General features: G+C 45.1%; 1 protein-coding gene across 3 annotated transcripts in view; it reads right to left on the reverse strand.

Annotated features, from left to right (window-relative positions):
- The window catches only part of LOC141113182 (signal transducer and activator of transcription 5B), a 579,035-nt gene that overhangs the window by 122,482 nt on the left and 434,145 nt on the right, over nt 1–22,408 (reverse strand). For all 3 annotated transcript variants that reach the window (XM_073606118.1, XM_073606117.1, XM_073606119.1), the window contains one exon: nt 21,718–21,892. In XM_073606118.1, the coding sequence (XP_073462219.1) occupies nt 21,718–21,892 (175 nt within the window). The remainder of the gene's footprint in view (nt 1–21,717; nt 21,893–22,408) is intronic.

The raw sequence follows: 22,408 nt of genomic DNA on the forward strand, positions 1-22,408 counted from the left end.
CAGATCATGGGGAAGAGAAAGTGCAGAAGAGAATTGTCTGAGGATTTGAGAACAAACATTGTAGAAAGCATGGACAATCTCAAAGTTTCCATCTCCTGAGATCTTATTGTTCCTGTGTCCACTGTGCGCAACATTGTCATAAACTTTACAGCCCATGGCACTGTAGCGAATCTCCTGGGATGTGGACGAAAGAGAAATTGATCAAAGATTGCAACGAAGGATTGTTTGAATGGTAAAGTACACTGATCAACTTCCAGACAAATTCAAGCTGACCTTCAGGCACAGCATAGGACTGTATCAGCTCACACTATACGTTGCCATCTGAATGGAAGGGGACACTATGGTAGGAGACCCAGGGGGAACCCACTGCTGACACAGAAACATAAAAAAGCCAAATTGGAGTTTGCAAAAACTTACCAGAGGACGAACAAATTTCAATCTGAGAGACCTGGAGCAGTTGGCGAAAGAAGAGTGGTCCACAATTCCATTAGGTGTAAAAATCATTGATGGTTACAGAAGGTGATCAATTTCAGTTTTTTTCCCAAGGGGTGTGCTACCAAATATTAAATTGAGGGTGCCAAGAATTTTGTCCAGACCATCTTTGGAGTTTTGTGTGGAATGAGTCAGATTTGGCTTTTTGTTTCTCCACATTTTTGTGTCATACCAATACAAACAAAAGAAATAAACAGGAGAATGCCTAAAACATTTGTAATTGCAACAATTTTCTGGGTGAAGTGGTGCATTATCTGACAGAAATGCAAAGGTGCCAATGTTTTTGACCAGGCCTGTATGTGAGCTGCTTTCACACACCAAGGAACTGTCACAGAAACCTGCGCTGATAAATAAGTACTGTGAATCCATAGTTACATAGTTAGTCAGGTTGAAAAAAGACACAAGTCCATCTAGTTCAACCAAAAAAAAAAAAAAAAAAAAAAGCATACAATCCCATACACAATTCTTCACCCACAGTTGATCCAGAGAAAGGCGAAAAACCCCAGCAAAGCATTCTCCAATTTTTTTTTGTATAATCACTTTATTTTCAGATCAACAGATGACAGGACATGTCCAACAAGCGTAAATCATATAAACATCGACCACGCAGGATCGTGAAGATGACAATATTTGTATTTAGGTTGAACAAACACATATATTACCATGTAACAAGAGAAAAGTGCTATTCTTGAGAAAGCTCTGGGAGGCCCACCTAGGGGGCAACAAAGAAGCATCTTAAACGTTATGTGTTCGTGGGATATATAAGTATTGCGAGACCAGCCCAAAGGTTCCCAGGGGCAAACCCTGGATGGGCAGCCCTCTGGAGTGTGTGAGGTACGTGGCCCGCTGGCTCGCGGTCAGAGCAGGAGGGGGGGCCCAAGGCCTCCATCAGTCCTCCCTCCGCTCCCACACGAGCCACCGCAACCACAGAGCAGTAGTTGTGCCCATGTGGAATCTGCTGAATTCCTAGGGAATCCAGAATCCACCCCAGAGGGCATTGGGCCTATGCTAGTCGAATTTTAACCAGTTGCCTCACATGAGTTTCCCAAGTAGTTATTATAAATGAACAATAAGGAATGGTAAAACATAATAAAGGGGGGGGGGGACAGTAAGAGGAAAAAGAAGATGAGGAGAGGAGGAGAAAGAGATAGAAAGGGGTGACGGGTTGGATCAGGTTACCTGTAAATAAAGTGAAGCTTCTTCCGCGTCCGCAACGGACCCTCCGGGACTGGGTTCAGGACTCCATAAGTGAGTTTAGATCTTAAGATCGGGCCTAATGGGCTAAGTTTTCGCTATCCTAAGGTCTCTAAGTGCGGGGTCAACCAGTTCCAACAGTGCAACGTCTAAACTGGAAGGCACCTTGGTAGGGTCTGAAGTGTATTCGGTCCATGGCGCCCAGGTGTTATGGAATCGGTCTTTATGGCCTTTATTGGTCGCCACCCAATCCACAGCCTCCCGGATCTCACTCACCCTTTTGATCCACTCATCTCTTGTGGGGATCGTGGGTTTCTTCCAATAAATTGGAATCAAGCGTCTTGCCGCGTTCAACAAGTGAGGCAGCACATTTTTCTTATATCTACGTAGTGGGATCGGGGGGGACGTGCAGGAGAAAGTGGGTCGGAGAGAAAGGGACATCTATCTCTGTCGCTATTTTAATTTGGTTTCGTATGTCTTCCCAGAAGGGTTTAATCAGGGAGCAGTCCCACCATATGTGTTTTAATGTACCCCGCTGTCCGCAGCCTCTCCAGCACAACTCGGATGTGGAGGGGTAAAAGCGGATCAAGTCCGCTGGTACCCTGTACCACCGAGACAGTAGCTTAAAGTTCGTCTCCTGGGTTTTGGACTCTATCGAGGATGAGTGGGTAAGGTGATATAAATGTGTTAAGTCCGTCTTTGCAAAAGTTAATCCTAAGTCATTTTCCCAGCATCTTATATAGGCAGGTGTGGTATGAGGGAGCACTGAGCCTAGTAATTTATACAGTTCCGAGACCAAATGAGGTGTGGGTTCCTCAGAAATAAAAAAAAGTTGCTCAAGATGTGTGAGAAGCGAGGGGTCCCTAATCTTATGTCCATGTAGTTGAAAGAAATGATGTAACTGTCTGTACTTCCAGAAGTTCATTGGTGCACCCTGTCGGCCTTTAGGCAGAGCTTCATAATTCAGGAGTCTACCAACTTTCATAAGCTTACCACAACTGGCGTCTCCACCCTTTACCCACGATTCAAAGAAGCCCATCTGCTCCCCTGGGGGGGAACCAAAGGAAACCCCCCAGTGGGGCCAACGGGGACACTGGAGGGGCCAATTTTAGCAGCGGGTTAATCTTATCCCAGATCGAGAGTACCTGAGTCGTCAAGGGGGACGTCGTCTCCGACAATCCCCTATGCTCTCGGGACAACTAGATAGCATATGATAAGTTTCTACCCGCTAGGCATTTCTCTAAGGACACCCAGTTTAGAGTGAGTATGGAAACGCCAGTTAAGCATCCTCTGCAAAGCTATGGCTCTATAATATCGTCTGACATCTGGAAGACCCAGGCCACCATTCTGTTTTGAACGTTGAAGAACCCGTAGGGCTATCCTAGGTTTGCGTGCGTTCCATATAAAGTCTGACAATAGGCTAGATAGCCTGTCGAAAAAAGGTCGAGGTAGGAGGATTAGTAGCATCTGTAAAAAGAGCAGAATGTGTGGTAGAATGTTCATCTTTATTATATTCACTCTACCTAGCCATGTAAAGGCTGTCTACGTCCATTGGGAGAGGTCTTTTTTTACCATAGCTAACAATGGGAGGTAATTGGCGGTACATAGGCTATCAAAGCTATCTGTGAGTTGTACACCTAGGTATCGTATAGCCGACGTGGCCCAAGTGAAGGGAAAGGCAGTTTTAAGGGTCGTGGCTAGGTGGGGTGCCAGGCAGATGGGGAGAATTTCAGATTTTGAAAAATTAATTTTAAAATTTGAAAGAGACCCAAAGAGCTTCAGTTCCTTCATCAAGATGGGCAAGGAGAGCAGGGGGTCTGAGACATGAAACAGGACATCGTCGGCGTACGCCGAGAGCTTATGTTCTGTATTACCAACCGTAAGGCCTTTAATGTCAGGGCTAGCGCGTACTGTGTGGAGGAATGGCTCCAGCACTAAGGCGAACAGGAGCGGTGAAAGAGAACACCCCTGTATCCTGCCATTTCTGATGGGGAAGCGAGCTGAAAGGGTCCCATTTACCTTAACCTGGGCGCAGGGTGTGGAATATAAGGCCATAATGGAGGACAGCATTCGTGGACCTAGCCGCAGCGAACGGAGCACCTCTACCAGGTAAGACCAGTCAACGCGATCGAATGATTTTTCAGCGTCTGTTGACAATATAAGATAGGGCTGTGGTACGAGCCCAGTGAATGAGGTGTACCACCCTGATAGAGTTGTCTCTGGCCTCCCTACCCGTTATGAATCCCGTTTGGTCTGGGTGGACAATTTCGGGGACAAGATATTTAAGTCTATTTGCCAGTATGTTCGCTAAAATTTTAATGTCCAGGTTAAAGAGGGAGATTGGCCGATAGCTTGGGGGGGCGGTGGGATCCTTGCCCTCTTTAGGAATCACGGTGATATGGGCCAGAAGGGCCTCCGATGGGATAGTCCTGCCATCTGCTATAGAATTAAAGTATTTACACATGGGGGTTTCCAGATGAGTCAGGAAGGCTTTGTAGTATGCCTTAGTGAACCCATCGGGTCCAGGGCTCTTCCCATTGGGCAAGGAGTTCACCGTAGCACGAAGCTCATTTAGAGTAATTGGGGTGTCTAGGTCTAAGGATTGCTTGTCTGTGAGTGCTGGAAGTCCAGCCGCAGTCAGGTAGCCTCGGATCGCACGTTGTCTAGTGTCTCGTGAAGCGGGAGGGAGGCCAGAATCTAAGTTATATAGAGTGTCATAATAAGCTCGGAATTCCGCAGCAATTTTAGAGGAGTGCAGGAGCGGGGTCCCTGAAGCATCATGTAATTTATATATAAACGTCTGTGCATGGCGCTTCCGAAGGGCACGAGCCAGCATGCGACCGCACTTGTTCCCGTGTTCTTAGTATTTATGTGCTATGAATCGAAACTGTTTGCGAGTTTGACGATCGAGTAGGCGTAGGAACAGTTCACGTAGCTCTGTCAGTTCCTTCAGCGCCTCAGGACTCCCGTTAGCTTTGTGTCGAAGTTCTGCCTTCTGAAGCTCAGTGTGTACTCTCAAGAAGTCTGCTTGCCGTATCTTCTTAAGTCTGCAACCCTGGGAAATCAGTGTCCCCCTAACCCCACCTTATGAGCCTCCCAGACCATCCCCTCAGTTTGTTCGTCGATTGGGTTTTCCCTAAAATAATGGGATAGGGTGTCTGCGACCTCAGCCATCACTACCACGTCATCTAATAAATTATGGTTAAGTCGCCATGTCCACATTCTTTGCGTGCCTGATGGCAAAGTAAAAGCCATCGTTACCGGGGCATGTTCAGAGATAGAAATGGAGCCAATGGACGCAGACTGTAAGAGTTCAAGAATATTTCGGTCTACATATATGTGGTCAATGTGTATGTATACGTCATGTACTTTAGAATAATAGCTAAAGTCACAGTCTAGTGGTCGAAGTGTCCGCCAGCTGTCGGTCAGTAAATGGGACTGAATAGTCTTGCGGAAGTGCTTAAGAAATGCATAGGAGTGTGAGGGCCTCGCATGGGATATGTCTAACAGAGGGTCAGGGCTTACGTTAAAGTCGCCTCCTAGGACTAGGAAGCCTTCTCTAAAATCTGCCAGGTGGTCCAGTGTATTGTCAATAAAGGTGAGTTGGTCAGCGTTCGGAGCATAGATTGTCGCAAATGTGTATTTCTGACCAGCGATACTGCCCTTCAAGAAGACGTATCTACCCAAGGGGTCCACTTCATGGCCTGAAGGTTGAAAGGGGCATGTCTTGTGTATAGCAATAGCTGTCCCCTTAGATTTGGGGGTTGGAGACGTGCTGATAAACCACTGGTTGAAAAGGTGGTTGGGCAATTTGGGAAGGGATTTTGGCGTAAAGTGAGTTTCCTGGAGGAAGATCACTTGAGTCTTCAGACGTTTTAATTCCCCCCAGAGCTTATTACGTTTGTGTGGGGAGCAAAGGCCCCTGACATTATATGTACTTACCCGTAATGTAGCCATGGGGTGATACGTAGGTGGTCAAGGTGCGTAGATTGGCGGAGGGCCCATTGCAGACGGCGAGACGAAGTAACCTGTAATGAGGGGGGAGGGAGGAGAGAAGGCAAAAGAGAGAAGGGAGAGAAAGACAAGACATGTATGAGGTAAGGAACAAAAACATAGGTATAACCATCAAAACAGCGTGGACGGTAGCATCCAAGCTCATGTAACAACTACTAGGGGTCATGTTGAGGAGTCCCCCCCTAGAAAAAGGAGGGAGTCCAGACCATGACCCAAGATCCCAATGGGGATCAATACCCATAAAAATAGGGCGGCCTAGGGGGGGAATGTGTGCCATCTTAGGGAGGGGGTGAGAGGGCCTCCGTCTCCGCCCACCGCATCTAACGTGGTGCGGTTAGAGATGGAGAAAGTGGGGAGGCCTTAAAGACTCAAAAGCATTTAAGCCTACGTATAGCCTTGTGGCTAATATTGGGAGGAAGTTCCAAGTGCAATATGCAAAGAGACAAAGAGACAAAAATCTCATTGTCATTTCGTTAGCCAAAAAGAGTGCGTCTGTTAATTTCCAGATGGGGCCGGTCCCAATGAGGACTCCGAAAGATGTCGCCTGCGGTTTCTCCTGCGGTTTTGATTACTGGCAGGTTGCCACGGCTGGTGAGCGTGCAGCTTAGCAGACACAAAGTCTGAGAAACACCTCCAATCAGGAAAGTCAACCGGATCCAAGTCCAGGGAGGTCAAGAAGTGCGGGAGGTCATCTTTGGTGCGAAGGGTCATGGTTCTGCCTTCTTTAGTGACTTGGAGGCAAAAGGGTGCGCCTCGAAATGTCCTGGTAAAAAGCCAAGTGTGCCCCATCAAAATCAAAGTAGGGTTTCCCCCTCATCTTCTGCATAATGCGGTCTTTGAGCGTATATTTGTACTTGGAGTCAATCTGTGGATAGTGTAGGAAAGGAACAAAGAGCAACAGAGAACATAGACCTGAGTTGTGCCTGGGTCACGTGGTCAGTATGCCTAAAAGGGGGCATACCCAAGTATGAAATGAAATAAAATGAAAAAGAAAAAGGGAATGGGTGGGTGGGACACGAGATCCTATGACCACAGGAAGGAGGAAAAGGAGGGTAGGCTTTATGCAGCCTGACTCCTCCTACAATTACAAGCTGACCTGCGGTCAGCCTTACACTTGTACTCGAAGTCAATCTGTGGATAGTGTAGGAAAGGAACAAAGAGCAACAGAGAACATAGACCTGAGTTGTGCCTGGGTCACGTGGTCAGTATGCCTTAAAGGAGGCAAAAATAAGCCAGTAGGATGATTATTATGCCAGATTATTACCCACTGAAATTACGTACAATCTACCAAATTGACAAACGCTTGTGGCATCTCAAAAGTGGCTCTGGGACATGCCCAGAGAAACAAGACGACCTCCACCTACCCAAATACCAAATAAGGGCTGGGGCCCCTGGCACAAATTCGCAGAAGCTGCTCCTATCTCTTATGAATGCCAGAGTATACCTTAGGGTCCAGACCCCGATTGGCCAAAAAACAGGGGCGGCAATGAAGTATGCATTGAGCTACGGAGAGGGGAGCGCTAGGAAAAGGCAACCGAGGACCATCCCTGGGTTTATCAAATGTAGCACTGCCGAGCTAGTTTAACCCAACACCGGGTACCACGCCTTGCCAGGCTCCAAACCTGATGACAGTGCCGCCATCCGATTATTGCGTCTTGCGAGCATGCAGATGTACACAGAAAAGGCAGGGGTGCAAAACCCGTTGATTCGGCCAAAAGCAATACCCCTGTCCTCAGGACCCCCAAAAGGCCGGGTATAGCGCTGCCTTGAGCACCGAGCTGGTACCCAACACAAAGGAGACCATGAGAGCGTGACAGATACGACACGGAAAAATGACCCATGATGAGAAGTCTGCTGAGCACAGCAGGAGGGCTACTCTTCAGGATCCCTGAGGATGGCTTAAATAGAGTGCACAGAAAATAAAGAAAGACCTGTTGGGGTCTACCAACAACATGAAATGCTGAGTCCCAACCAGATACGCCCCGACAGTGCTGTGCCGATATAAGTTAAAAGAGGCAAAAAACAAAACCAAGCCTACTGATACTGGCCTAGGGACTGAGAAGGTTCGGAATCCACTAAAGCCCCTGAGCCCGTAAAGGCTGCTGGAGCTGCCATGGCTGACTTACCAATAGTTCCATACTTTTGCCAATCCTAGCCAGACGTAGCTAGGAAATAAAAGGTCGTGTGTATTTGGACAGGGAAGAAACTGCAGTCCCCTGGGTAACCTACTCCGCACTTGCGCTCGACGAGCAAGGGAGCAGTAACTTAAAAACTTTCCATGCCGAAGCCAGGAAAGCAATCCACTGCGTAGGGATACTGCCCTCGGGTCAAGAATTGAAGCTAGCGGAGTGTGAAAAAATTAAGCCTTGGGACGGACCAGGTTCTGAGAGAGGGTGAGCTACTGTGCTCCGACCCAACCAGCTGGAAAAGGAGGGAAAGAAGCGAAGACCCCAAAATCTGCTGCTTGAAACATGTCCTGCAAAAACTGGATATTTGCAACCTGAAAACGTATCCAGGTGCTGAAGTAAGTGGTGAGATGTAATTTATAAAACAGAACCGGAATAAGAATGTAACCTGCATGAGAACAATTGCTGCTGCCCACGCCAATAAAACCGACCAACTCAACCGAGAGGACAAAACATATGAACGGTACCCTGCAAAATGATGAAAACAGTAACCATGAACCGAGTGGCAGTGACACACCACTGGGACCGCAACATGAATTACGAGAGAAACGTGAGCAGACTGAGAAACCTGCGCCAGGAACGTAAGCTGCGTGAAGGAACAAAACACATGTATAGCGCAAACTGACTAAAACGTGAGCAGCATGAGAACCGAGGCTGCAAGAAAACCGCAAACTACATGAGAAACACTGGTAGCACGAAAACGTGAATTGATGAAAAGCGTGAGAAACATGAGAATGAGAGTAACCTTGGGAAAACATGAGAAAACCTGGGAAAACGAGAGAAACATAAAAATGTGAGTTTATCATAGAAACAACAAATTGCATGAGAAACGTAACTAGTATGAGAGACGTAAATTGCATGAGAGACGTAAATTGCATGAGAAACGTAAATTGCATGAGAAACGTGAGTTTGTACGAAATACATAAGCAGCGTAAGAACAGATGAGGAGACTTGCCACCGAACAAGCCAATTAAAAACGATCACCTCAATCTGTTAAACCCATAGACGTGACGGGTAATCTGCAGTGGCAGAACATGAACAACCCAGCTGTTTGAAAGCAACCAGATAACATTACAGACAACCAGCCCAAGACATAACACCCCTGGTACCTGACAAGTATGATGATGTGGGTGCAGAAATGACAAGACCAAGAGCGCAAGAATGTGAACCTAATGATGACACCCCCCTACTGTATGCAGTGAGCGAGCCCGAGCAACCTGCAGCGCCAGGACAGGAAATTAAAACGAACACTCAGGGCTAAGGTACCCACAGACCGTGGTGGGTAGTAGTAAAGGTGTAATGGTGAACGTGCACGTATGACGTATGGAAAACAGGCGGGAAGATTGTGGGACAACAATCAATTAAAACGAAACCTCAGCCCGTACGGATCTGTAACCGTGACAGACCCCGAATGTGAGCACTAGCTAACGGAAATGCAGCGAACGAAAGGCTGTGACATAAAAAGCATATGACATGAAACGTAAGAGACATGGGAAAACGAGAGAAGCATGGGAAAACGAGAGAAGCATGGGAAAACGAGAGAAGCATGGGAAAACGTGAGAACCAAGGGAAAAACGTGAAAACATGAGAAATATAAGAAAAACATGAGGAATGTAAGAAAAACATGAATAGGCATAAGAAGTGACAAATTGCATGAGAAACTGTAATTGCATGAGAAATCGTACATTTCATGAGAACACCGTAAATTGCATGAGAACACTGTAAAATTGCATGAGAACACTGTAAAATTGCATGAGAACACTGTAAAATTGCATGAGAACACTGTAAATTGCATGAGAAACGTAAATTGCATGAGAAACCGTAAATTGCATGAGAAACCGTAAATTGCATGAGAAACCGTAAATTACATGAGAAACCGTGACAAAGCATGAGAGATCGTAAAATGCACGAGAAACCGTAAAATTTTATGAAACCGTAAAATGCATGAGAAACCGTAAATTGTATGAGAAACCGTAAAATGCATGAGAAACTGTAAAATGCATGAGAAACCGTAAAATGCATGAGAAACCGTAAAATGCACGGGCAACCGTAATCACATGAGAAACCGTAAAAATGCACGGGAAACCGTAAAATGCATGAGCAACCGTAAATTGCATGCGAAACTGTAAAATGCATGCGAAACCGTAAATTGCATGAAAACCGTAAAATAAATGAGAAATCGTAAATCGCATGAAACCCGTAAAATGCATGAGAAACCGTAAACTGCATGAAAAACCGTAAACTGCATGAAAAAACGGTAAAATGAATGAGAAATCGTAAATCGCATGCAAACTGTAAAATACATGAGAAACCATAATTCCATGAGAAACCGTAAATCGCATAAAACCGTAACATGCATGAGAAACCATAAATTACATGAGAAATCGTAAATTGCATGCCCGCAAAGGACCTCCACAGAATATCATGAGATGACAGGCGATGAGCAAGAGTCATGACAACCCCACAGCCTGAATTACCCCTGAACCCTGTGCTTATGCATGCGTGGCATGAGGTAACCGAATGCTAGTAGCGTGGCCCCATGCAGGTGAAAAGGCAGCACCCGCAGGCTGCCCTGTCAGCAAACTGTTCCATGGACACCCCCATCCGCATTAATACATTAAATACCTTAGCAATACCACAGCTCATCCCCTTCCCCCACAGCGCGAGTACCGGGATGGCGGCTCCCACGTGGAGGTGGTTCTGGACAGAGAGAGGAGCAGACAGGTGGCCGATCACCCCCCACGTCAGCACCGGGAGGAGCGGACAGGCGGCCCCCTTAAAAAACCAGAGCAGCACAAGGAGAGGAGCAGAGGGTGGCCGAACACCCCCATCACCACCCTTTACATGCACAAAGGCTTACCCCAGAGCCGACATGCCCCCTGCAACAGGCTGCACCCCCCCCAGCCCAGGCCGGCACCTGAGCGGGACGGGTGGCATCCGATGTGGATCCTCCGTTGATGCCACCCGCCCACACCTACCGGAACTGCGACCACCGGGAGAGAGAACCAAAGAGAACCTTGCAGACGACCATGCTTCCGCCCTGCAAGCCGAAACAGGAAGTGATCTGCCGTGACCTGCCCTAACCCGGAAATGACATGTCCACACGAGATCCTACGACCACAGGAAGGAGGAAAAGGAGGGCAGGCTTTATGCAGCCTGACTCCTCCTACAATTACAGGCTGACCTGCGGTCAGCCTTACACTTATGTAATTTACAGATGATGTCCCTTGGGTTGTTTGCATCCTGAGACGGGGGTTTGAAAGCCCTGTGTGCTCGGTCTATTTCGATCGTAGCAGTGGCAGGCAAACCCATAATTTCTTTAAAGACTCCTTCCAGAGTGGGGATAATGTCCCTGGCACCAGTGGCTTCAAGGAAGCCCCGTATCCTGATGTTCGCCCATCGGCTACGGTTCTCTGTGTCATCCAACTGACATAACAGGGCCTCAATCTGGTGGCCCTGCATAGTGCATTTGTCTTGAAGCATGGAGATGACGGGGAGGGCATCCTCAAATTTTTGCTCCAGGGTTTCAAGCCTACCTCCTAGGTGAGTTATATCAGTTTTGAGCTGTGCAATGTCTTCTTTGAAAGCCTGTCAGCAAAGCGTTCAAGATCAACTTTCGTGGGTAGGGACATGATGTGGCATCTGATATCTGTATCAGCCAGGGGATCTAAGTCAGCAGGATCGCCGTCCTGGGAAATGGGGGAGCCCGGGGAGATCAGGGGGGCCGAGTCACTCACTGACCCTGGAGACGGTATGAGGGATTCGTCAGCTAATGTGACTGGCCGACAGTGGTCTTTGCGGCCTTGTGTGCACGATGTGTCTTCTTGGCCGGCGCCATCTTGGAAGGCTCACGGCCTCTCCCGTTGTGCCCGGAGTAGTAGGATTCTAGCTAGGACTGCCGTGATCGGTCAGTCCATTGTGGCTGGGAGGATGCCCGGTGTCTCAGGGACATAGTTCGCTGTTGGAGCGGGTATTTTCTCCGCTGTGGCGCTTTGAAAGTGCGGCGGTGAGACGGAGCTGAGAAGGCGCACGTCTTCACTCCTCCATGGTCAGGACACGCTCCAGCATTCTCCAATTTGCTAAAGCAGGGGAAAAATCTCCTTCCTGATTCCTCGAGAGGCTATTGGATTTTCCTGGATCAATTTTACCTATAAATGTCAGTACCCAGTTATATTATGTACATTTAGGAAAGAATCAAGGCCTTTTTTAAAGCAATCTACTGAGCTTGCCAGGACCACCTCTAGAGTGAGTCTATTCCACATTTTCACAGCTCTTACTGTGAAGAAACCTTTCCGTATTTGGAGATGAAATCTTTTTTCCTCTAGGACGTAAAGAGTGCCCCCTTGTCCTCTGTGATGACTTTAAAGTGAATAACTCAACAACAAGTTCACTATATGGACCACTTATGTATTTGTACATGTTGATCATATCCCCTTTAAGCTCCTCTTCGCAAGACAGAATAAATTCAGTTCCTCTAATCTTTCCTCATAGCTGAGCTCCTCCATGCCTCTTATCAGTTTGGTTGCCCTTCTCTGCACTTTCTCCAGTTCCCAAATATCCTTTTTGAGAACTGGTGCCCAAAACTGAACTGCATATTCCAGATGAGGTCTTACTATTGATTTGTACAGGGGCATAATGATATCGCTTTCTCTGCAGTCCAAACCGCAGCTTGGCATTGCATGGTATTATTGAACTTATGATCTACCAAAACCCCCAGATCCTTCTCCATTATGGATTCCCCCCAGTTGTACTCCCCCCTAGTATGTACGATGCATGCATATTCTTAGCCCCCAAGTGCATAACTTTACACTTATCAACATTAAACCTAATTTGACACTTAGTTGCCCAATTAGACAGTGCATTGAGGTCGGCTTGTAAATTGGAGACATCCTGTAAAGATGGTAATGCACTGCATAGCTTGGTGTCATCTGCAAAGACAGAAATGGTACTTTTAATGCTAGACCCTATATCATTTATAAAGGTATTAAAAAGTAAGGGTCCCAACACTGAACCTTGGAGTACACCACTGACAACCTTAGACCATTCAGAGTAAGAATCATTAACCGCTTCAGCTCCGGAAGATTTTACCCCCTTCCTGACCAGAGCACTTTTTGCGATTCGGCACTGCGTCACATTAACTTACAATTGCGCGGTCGTGCGACGTGGCTCTCAAACAAAATTGACGTCCTTTTTTTCCCACAAATAGAGCTTTCTTTTGGTGGTATTTCATCACCTCTGCGATTTTTATTTTTTGTGCGATAAACAAAATAAAAGCGACAATTTTGATAAAAATGCATTATTTTTTAAATTTTGCTAGAATAAATATCCCCCAAAAATATATAAAAAAAATTTTTTTTTCCTCAGTTTAGGCCGATCGTATTCTTCTACATATTTTTGGTAAAAAAAAAAAAAAAAAAAAATCGCAATTAGCGTTTATTGATTGGTTTGCGCAAAAGTTATAGCGTTTACAAAATAGGGGATAGTTTTATGCATTTTTATTAATATATATTTTTTTTTACTAGTAATGGCAGCGATCAGCGATTTTTATTGTGACTGCGACGTTATGGTGGACATGTCGGACATTTTTGGGACCATTGTCATTTACACAGCGATCAGTGCGATTAAAAATGCACTGATTACTGTGTAAATGACACTGGCAGTGAAGGGGTTAACCACTAAGGGGCGGGGAGGGATTAAGTCAGTACTAGGGAGTGATTACTAACTGTAGGGGGGATGGGCTAGCTGTGTTACTACGCTGATCACTGCTCCCGATTACAGGGAGCAGTGATCAGTGACACTTGTCACTAGGCAGAACGGGGAGACGCTGTTTACATCAGCATCTCCCCGTTCGTAATCTCTGTGAGGCGATCGCGGGTATCCCCGCGGCGATCGAGTCCGCGGGACCCGCGACCCGACTCACGGAGCTCCCGGCCGGCGCGCACGCAATGGCACGGTGGGAAATTCAAATGGACGTACCTGTAAATCCATTTGCCCAGCCGTGCCATTCTGCCGACGTACATCAGCGTGCTCCGGTCGGGAAGGGGTTAACCACCACTATCTGAATTGGTTTATTTAGCTAGTTTTCTATCCATTTACAAATTGATCTTTCCAAGCCTGTAGACTTTACCTTACACATTAGCTGTATATGGGAAACCGTGTCAAACGCTTTTGCAAAATACAAGTATACCATGTCCACAGCGACCCCTCTGTCCAAGGTTTTATTTACCTCCTCATAAAAAGAAATCAGGTTTGTTTGACAACTTCTGTCTTTCGAGAATCCATGCTGTCTGTTGCTTAAAATACAGCAAGAACTCATCTATGTGGTCTTTTATTAAACTCTCCAGTATCTTCCAGACTATAGAAGTTAAACTAACAGGTCTATGGTTACTTGGTAAAGACTTTGATCCCTTTTTAACCACTTCCTGCCCGGCCTATAGCAAAATGACGTCCTTCAGGATAACAGCCGCCATGCACCCATGGGGGCGCGCAAGGCGGCGATCGGTGGAGTGGTGTGTCAGTCTGACACACCGCTCCACCGATCTCGGTAAAGAGCCTCCGGTTACGGCTGATCATGATGTAAATAAGAAGAGCTATTGATCGGCTTTTCCTCACTCCCGTCTGACAGACGCGAGTAGAGGAGAGCCGATCGGTGGCTCTCCTGACAGGGGGGGTCTACGCTGATTGTTTATCAGCGCAGCCCCCCTCAGATTACCACACTGAACCACCAGGGACGCCACTAGGACCACCAGGAAAGGGGGCAACATGTGGATGGCCAGGTATGTACCCTATGGCCACATGTTCAAATGAATGCCCAATCTGTGCCAATCAGTGCCCACAAATGGGCACTGATTGGCACCAGTATGTACTAACAGGCATCAGTGATGCCCAGCAATGCCACCCATCAGTATCATCAGTGCCACCCATCAGTGACATCAGTGCATCCCATCAGTGCCACCTGTCAGTGCCCATCCATGCCCATCAGTGCCACCTATAAGTACCCATCAGTGGCGCCTACGAGTGCCCATCAGTGGCGCCTACGAGTGCCCATCAGTGGCGCCTACGAGTGCCCATCAGTGGCGCCTACGAGTGCCCATCAGTGGCGCATACCAGTGCCACCTATCAGTGCCCGTCGTCAGTGCCACCTCATTGGTGCCCATCAGTGCCGCCTTATCAGTGCCCGTCAGTGCAGCCATATCAGTGCCCATCATTGAAGGAGAAAACTTACTTATTTACAAAAAATTTTAACAGAAACGAAGAAAAACTTGTTTTTTTTCTAAATTTTCGGTCTTTTTTTATTTGTTGCGCAAAAAATAAAAAAAATAAAAAAAAATAAAAAACCCAGAGGTGATCAAATACCACAAAAAGAAAGCTCTATTTGTGGGAACAAAATGATAAAAAATGTGTTTGGGTAGTGTTGTATGACTGCGCAATTGTCATTCAAATAGCGACAGCTCTGAAAGCTGAAAATTGGCTTGGGCGGGAAGGTGTCTAAGTGCCTGGTATTGAAGTGGTTAAATATGGGCACCACATAGGCCCTACGCCAATCCATTGGTACCATTCCAGTCATTAACGAGTTCCTAAAAATTAGAAACAATGGCTTTGAAATCACAGAGCTCAATTCTTTTAGGATCCGTGGGTGGATGCCATCTGGTCCAAGTGCTTTATCCAGCTTTATTCTGTCTAAATACTTCTGGACCATATCACTTTTGAGCCATTGTGGATCATTTGGGCTGTGTCAATATCATCCCCATTATGGACATGAGCTCCCCATGCTCCTTTATATACACAGAGCTGAAGAAAGTATTTAATAAAATTTGCCTTCGCTTTGTCCCCAGTCACCGAGTCTAGATTATTTTCTAAAGTGTCTACATGCTTAGACCTGACCTTTTTACTATTAAGCCTTTCGCTGCCAGGCCCTGTGCTCCATTTTTACACTCAGGTGGCCAGACCATTTTTGCAATATTTCCTTTGCTTTTTTATTTTTCACTTATAGCTGTCAGAGTTTGTAAAATAGTCCCCCCCCCCCCCCCCCCCTTCAAACCATATATTTTCTGAAAGCACATGACCAGTAGTATAAAAATGTGCTACTGATTTTTAAGGTACCACGATATTTGTCAAAACAATATTTTTGCTAAAAATACACTAAAATCATGATTAGCAGATAAATACACAGCAAATTTTAGGAAATTCCTACTAAATATAAAAGCTTAACCTGTATTGAGTTAATAAATAACAAATATTTGTAACTTTTATAGTTGCACCATTTTGCGAAACGGTGAAAATTGAACAGACGCAAAAGTGTAACTATCCAAATTTTTCTAAACATCTGAAGGTTTTCATTTTTCCCTTACAGCTTTCAGAATTTGTGAAAGACCCCCAAAACCATATCTTTTCTTAAAGCATATGACCTATAGAATAAAAAGAAGGTGCTACTGATTTTCTAGACTCAGCGGCATTTGCGCAAATGTTTATCAATTCTATATATTCGCAAAAAATACACCAAAACCATAATTAGAGGATAAAAACACAGCTAATTTTACTTAATTCCTGCGAAATCCCTACTAGATATAAAAGCTTAACCTGTATGGAGTTAATAAATGAAAAAGTAATTTTTACATTGCACCTTTTTGAAAAATGGTGAAAATCGAATGTACGCAAAAATATAAATATCCAAATTTCTCTCAAAATCTGAAGAGTTTTATTTTTCCCTTACGGCTTTCAGAATTTGTGAAAGACGCCCCAAACCATATATTTTCTGAAAGCATATGACCTCTAGAATAAAAAGAAGGTGCTACTGATTTCTTAGGCCCCACAGTATTTGTGCAAATGTGTATCAAAACAATATTGTCACTTAAAATACACTAAAATCATTAATAGTAGATTCATACATGTCAAAATGTACAAAATTCCTGCTAAATTCCTAGTAAATATAAGAGTTAAAACTGTATTGAGTTAATAAATAACTATTTGTACGTTTTAAATTGCACCTTTTTGTGAAATGGTGAAAACTGAAGGTACGCAAAACTGTAAATAAAAACTATTTACTCTAAAAATCTGGAGGTTACCATTTTTAACTTACAGCTTTCAGAATTTGAAAAGACCCCTCAAACTAGACATTTTCTGAAAGTACATGACCTGTAGAATAAAATATGTGCTACTGATTTTTTTGGGCCCTGCAATAATTGTGCAAATGTTCATATTGCTATTTTCACTAAAAATACAGTAAAATCATTATTAGTGCACATAAACACAATATAACTTACAAAATTCCTGCTAAATTGCTACCAAAGCATCGTTCACACGTGGCATACTAAAGTGTATGCCCATGTTTACCCGCACAGGGATGCACAGTTGTTCCGTGCATCCCCATTACAGGCAGTATGTTGTGTATGCCCTGTATGAACAAGGCCTTAGGCCCCTTTAACACAAGCAGATCAATCGGGTCTGCCTGTCCGTTTTTCAGGAGAGCCCAATTGGACCATCCATTGTTTTCTATGGAGAGACTGATGTAAATGGACATGTGTCCTTTTACACCTGCCTGCATCTGATCCAGTCCAGTCTGCTAAAAACAGATGGATGGGGATTCCATTCCCCATCCATCTTGCAGATCGGATTGCATGGAAATAGACAGGCGGTCCATTTCCATCCGACCGCCCCATAGAGAACAGTGGGCTGTGTCCGTGTCAATTCTGCATCAGCAGAGCGGACATGAACCTGTCACCTGCCTGCTCAGCGGGAATCAGCAGACAGATCTCCACTGAGTAGGCAGATCTACTTGACAGAGTCTGCTCCATGTAAAAGGAACCAGGAACGACCGGTCCATTAGGAGCACCGGGGCGCTGCCCTCCTGCGGGGTGCCAGACTCATACGTATGAGTGTTTTTTTTTTCAAGCCACGTGATTAGAGCCTGAGGCTCTAATTGGCTTGAAAAAAGTTGGACTCAGGGCACAGAGCATTGCACCCCGAACCCACCCACTTGTGACAATAGCGAATTTATATCTGCTATTGTTTTCCAGCTTCTCCTCCTGGCCAATCAGGATGGATCGGGTTGGCCGGGAGGAGAAGCCGAGGAAGCAGTGGAGGGGTGGGGGGGAGGGGAACCGTCACTGCGGAGGGCTGAGTGCGGGCAGACATGGGGGGTCATACTATGTTTGTGGGTTTTTTAATTTTTTTTTACTTTTTACATTTTTTTACAATTATTAACCTTTTTTTTTTTTGGGGGGGGGGGGGGGGGGTTGTGGGTCTTCGGTGAGATTTTAGAGGTCTAAACAGACCCCCATATCTCTTTTTTTGAGACAGAGAAAGGGACTGAAGAAGGTCCCTTTTCTCTGCAGCACTTTACCTGAATGACTGAGGAATCTGTATACAGATTCCATTCATTCATAAACTGAGGTTTACTATGTATCAGCTGTCAATGGATATAGGAGCAATCGCTGTCTATATCCACTGTAAGCCACTGTAATACAGGGGGGCTTGGTAAACAGATGTATACCCAGCCCCAACGTCACCCCCACTGCCCCCCTCGCTGATCTCCCCAGCTTGACAGATCGCAGAGATCAGTGCAGGGAGAAGCTGCAAGTGGTAGGAGGGAAGGAGAGATGCAGCTCGGATCGGGGGTGCGGTGGCAGTATGGAGGGTGACCTGACTGGCGGGGGGACACATTTGGATCCCCCCAAGCCCCATGTAGCACCTGAAGCAATCGGGAGCGGCAGAGGAGGGATGCTGGCCAATAATAGTAAGCTGCGGGGGATCGGATTGGGTGTGGGGGGTAATCAGCGCTGGAGAGGTAGAAAGGGGGTGAAGGAGAGGAAAGGAGAGTGGGGGGGGGGCAGTTTAAGATGAACGTTAGCTGCGGAAGGTGGAGAAGCAGGGGCAGGGAAGCGGCAGTATGGAGGGGGGAGCAGTCACATTAGAGGTTAATAACTCTGATCAGCGGGTTGTAATTCGCTGATCAGAGTTAAAGAATTGCTCAGCAGAGTTTGCTAAACATTTCTTATATAAGCTTATGCTCATTGAAGTGACCATAAGCTTATAGGAGAGAGAGAAATGAGAAATTAGAAATATGGACTTGGCCACCTGCGGGCACTTTTTAGATCTGTACGGCGTATGGACCTGGCAGTGAAAGGGTTAATATATTTGAAGAGTTTTTTGGGGTTTGTCCTACTATCTTTTGCAATCTGTCGTTTGTTTTGAATTTTTGCGTCCTTGATTTACTTTTTACATATTCTGTCATATTCTTTGTAGCATTTAAACGATGATAGTGTTCCTTAATTTTTATATTTTTTAAAAGTTATTTTCTTATTATTTATAGCCATTTTAGATTTTGGTCGTGAGCCACATAGGTTTTATTTTTAGCCTTTTAAGCGTATTGTCCATGGGAATATACTTTGCAGAGTTTGCATACAATCTTTTTGAATAATTACCATTTCTGTTCTGTGTCCTTTGGTGCCAATATTCCATCCCAGTCTAAGTTTTGGAGAGCAACCCTCATCCTTGGAAAATTTGCTCTCTTAAAGTTAAGTGTTTTTATCTTTCCTGTATGCGTTTGTTGCTTACAGCTAACATTAAATGAAATCATGTTATGGTTACTGCTACCCAGATGTTCCTCTATATGAATGTTGGTAATAAGCTCTGCATGGTTTGAGATTACCTGGACCATAAAATTGTCTTCTAATAGGTTTATAAATTTTTGCCCTTTAACTGTCCCAGCAGTGCCATTACTCCAGTCAATTTCCGGGTATTTAAAATCCCCCATTATTATCACTATGCCAGCCCTTGCAGCCCTTTCCATCTGTGCAAGGAGCGGAGTCTCCACCTACTCATTAACACTGGGAGGTCTACAACAGACTCCAATGATAACCTTTGTAGGACGAACACCCATATACAGTTCCACCCATAATGCTTCAGACTCATCACACTCTCCATCAACTAGGTCCTCTTTCATACTCGCTTTGAGATCACTTCTCACATAGAGACAGACACAACCATCCCTTCGTTTCATCCTGTCTTTCCAAAAGAGAGCATAGGCAGGGATATAAATAGCCCAGTCATAAGAAGAATGAAGCCAAGATTCAGCAATACCAATTAGATCATAGTTCTCCTCCTGCACCAGAGCTTCCAACTCACCTATTTTGCTTGGCAGACTTCTGGCATTGGTGAACAAACACTTTAACTCATTGACACATTTTGTAAATGTATGATGCATATTTTTTATATTAGTACAAATAGTACCATTCACAATGGTTGTTTGTAACATAGAAACCTTCATATAATCTGCCCTAGCCCTCCCCCCAACTTTCCCCATTCCACCCACCAATAGGGGCTGACCCCTGTCTGCCCCATTATATTCTACTTTACCCTCCCCCACAATCCTAGTTTAAATACTCCTTCAGCCTCCCTATAAACCGCTCCCCCAGCACAGCAGACCCTCTTCCATTTAGGTGCAAAGCATCGTTAGCATATAGGTTGCACCCCAATGAAAAGTCAGCCCAGTGCTCTAAAAACCCAAATCCCTCCTTCTTACACCAGATCTTTACCCATGCATCCATCTCCCCCTGCCTTTCCTGTGTTGCACATGGCACAGGCAATATTTCAGAAAATATCACCTTGGAGGTCCTTCCCTTCAACTTGCAGCCTAGTTCTTTAAATTGGTTCTTAAGGAGCCTCCACCTTCCAAATATTCTGTCATTGATTCCAACGTGGACCAAGACAGCTGGTTCATGCCCAGCCCCTCCGAGTAATTTATCATCCTGATCCACCACAAGCCAAACCCTGGCACCAGGGAGACCGCAAACAATTCGGTTGAGGCGATCCTGGAAACAAGTTATTCTATCAGTCCTTCTGATACCCCCACATCTTCACCCAACTTGGGGAATCTGTTAGTGTGCTCAAACCCAGGGCTGGCCTTCCTTTTCTGTGAGCCCCTAGCACTCCCTCCTACCTACCCGATATTCCTGACTTACCCCTCCACACTAACTCTAGTAGCCACCTGCTCAGTGAGCAGAGGACCCCTTTCAAGGTTGCCAGTTCTGCCTAGTGTTGCAATTTGCTCCTCCTGATCTCTAAGGCGGGCTTCCAGAAGGGCAACCTGCTCACATCTTTCGAGCTGTTGCTCCATTGTTGTATACATGTAGCACACTGTGCACTCAATAATACCTTCAATCTTGCTAGCACACATTTTCCCAGTTACAATAATAGTATTACTAACAGGAAACTTCAGATGTTACTTACAGGTTTAATGACTCCTGTTATAATCTCCTGTTTTCAACTCTGGTTTTTAACTCACCACTTAGTCCAGTTCCACTTGATCTAAGTTCCAGCAAGCAAAAAAGGTGGCACGCTCAAGGATGAGCAAGCTCAGAAATGAGTTCTACAGAAAGTTATATAGGACCTGAAGCACATGTGACCAATTAACCACTCCCCTTAATTAGTAGTCTGAAGAAAGGAAAGAAAAAAAAAGGCTGTTTAAAAAGCGACAGAAAAGGTGTTAAAAGCTACAAGGAAAAACCCCAAAAAGAACCTAAAAATGCAATCACCAGCAGTCAAAAGCAAAACTGGTTTTCACTCTCCACTCAAATTTCCCACTCTTCAGCTTCCAACCAGCAAATCTGGTTGGGGACATTCAGCAGCTGGTTGGGTTACCCTGAGCCCTCTGTAGATTTACAGTACTTATTCATCAGCACTCAGAGTCCTTATCAACATTTTTGAACTCTTAAAATTTTAGTGTGGCATTTTAGATTCTAAACATTGCATCATAATTCTGTAAGTAACACTTGATCATCAGAACTGTTCACTTGTCTACCCGGATGCTGAAGGTTGTGGGCTGACTTACCTTGGATCCTCAGACTTTCTTGGTACTGTATGATGAAGTATTCTTGTGTCTGCTGCAGCTTTTTCAATCCATTCTCTGTGTCCTGAGTGATAAGTCTCAGTTCTTCAAAAGTCTGATTAATTTGAAGGTGTTTCTGTGGCATGGTGTCCACAAGGCCCCCAACTGGAGAACTGGACTGCAAAGAGAAATATCAAAGGATGTGCACATGCCTATCATTTACGAATCACTTAACATAATATGAAGACATGCAAATTGTCCTTTTAACAGGGTAAAGACAAAAATTTCCAGCTCAATGTATTGATTTTTCTGGAAATGTTCATACAAGAAAAGATCTTTTGTATGAACAATGTTTACACAATTTTTCCCACATTTTTTCCAAAACCCAAATGTCTATGTGTAGCTTCTGTGTAACCTTCAAGCAACCAATTAGAAACCAGATTACAATGTCCGAATGGTGAATTGTTCAAACATTTTCTGAGTTTGATTCTTAGATTCCTGCACAACACTGCACAAATTATTACTACTGCTTAGCCATGGAATCCATTTAAACTTTTATTGGAATGCCACACACACATGCAGATAACTGACTGAGTTAGTATATACTCTCTCTCTTGGTAGTATTATTGCCATACAGGTGTCAAAAGAACAAAAAGATCACGTTGGCACAGAATGATGTCAATGAATAAACATG

This window comes from Aquarana catesbeiana, linkage group LG12, assembly GCF_042186555.1.
Source record: "Aquarana catesbeiana isolate 2022-GZ linkage group LG12, ASM4218655v1, whole genome shotgun sequence".
Taxonomy (NCBI): Eukaryota; Metazoa; Chordata; class Amphibia; order Anura; family Ranidae; genus Aquarana; species Aquarana catesbeiana.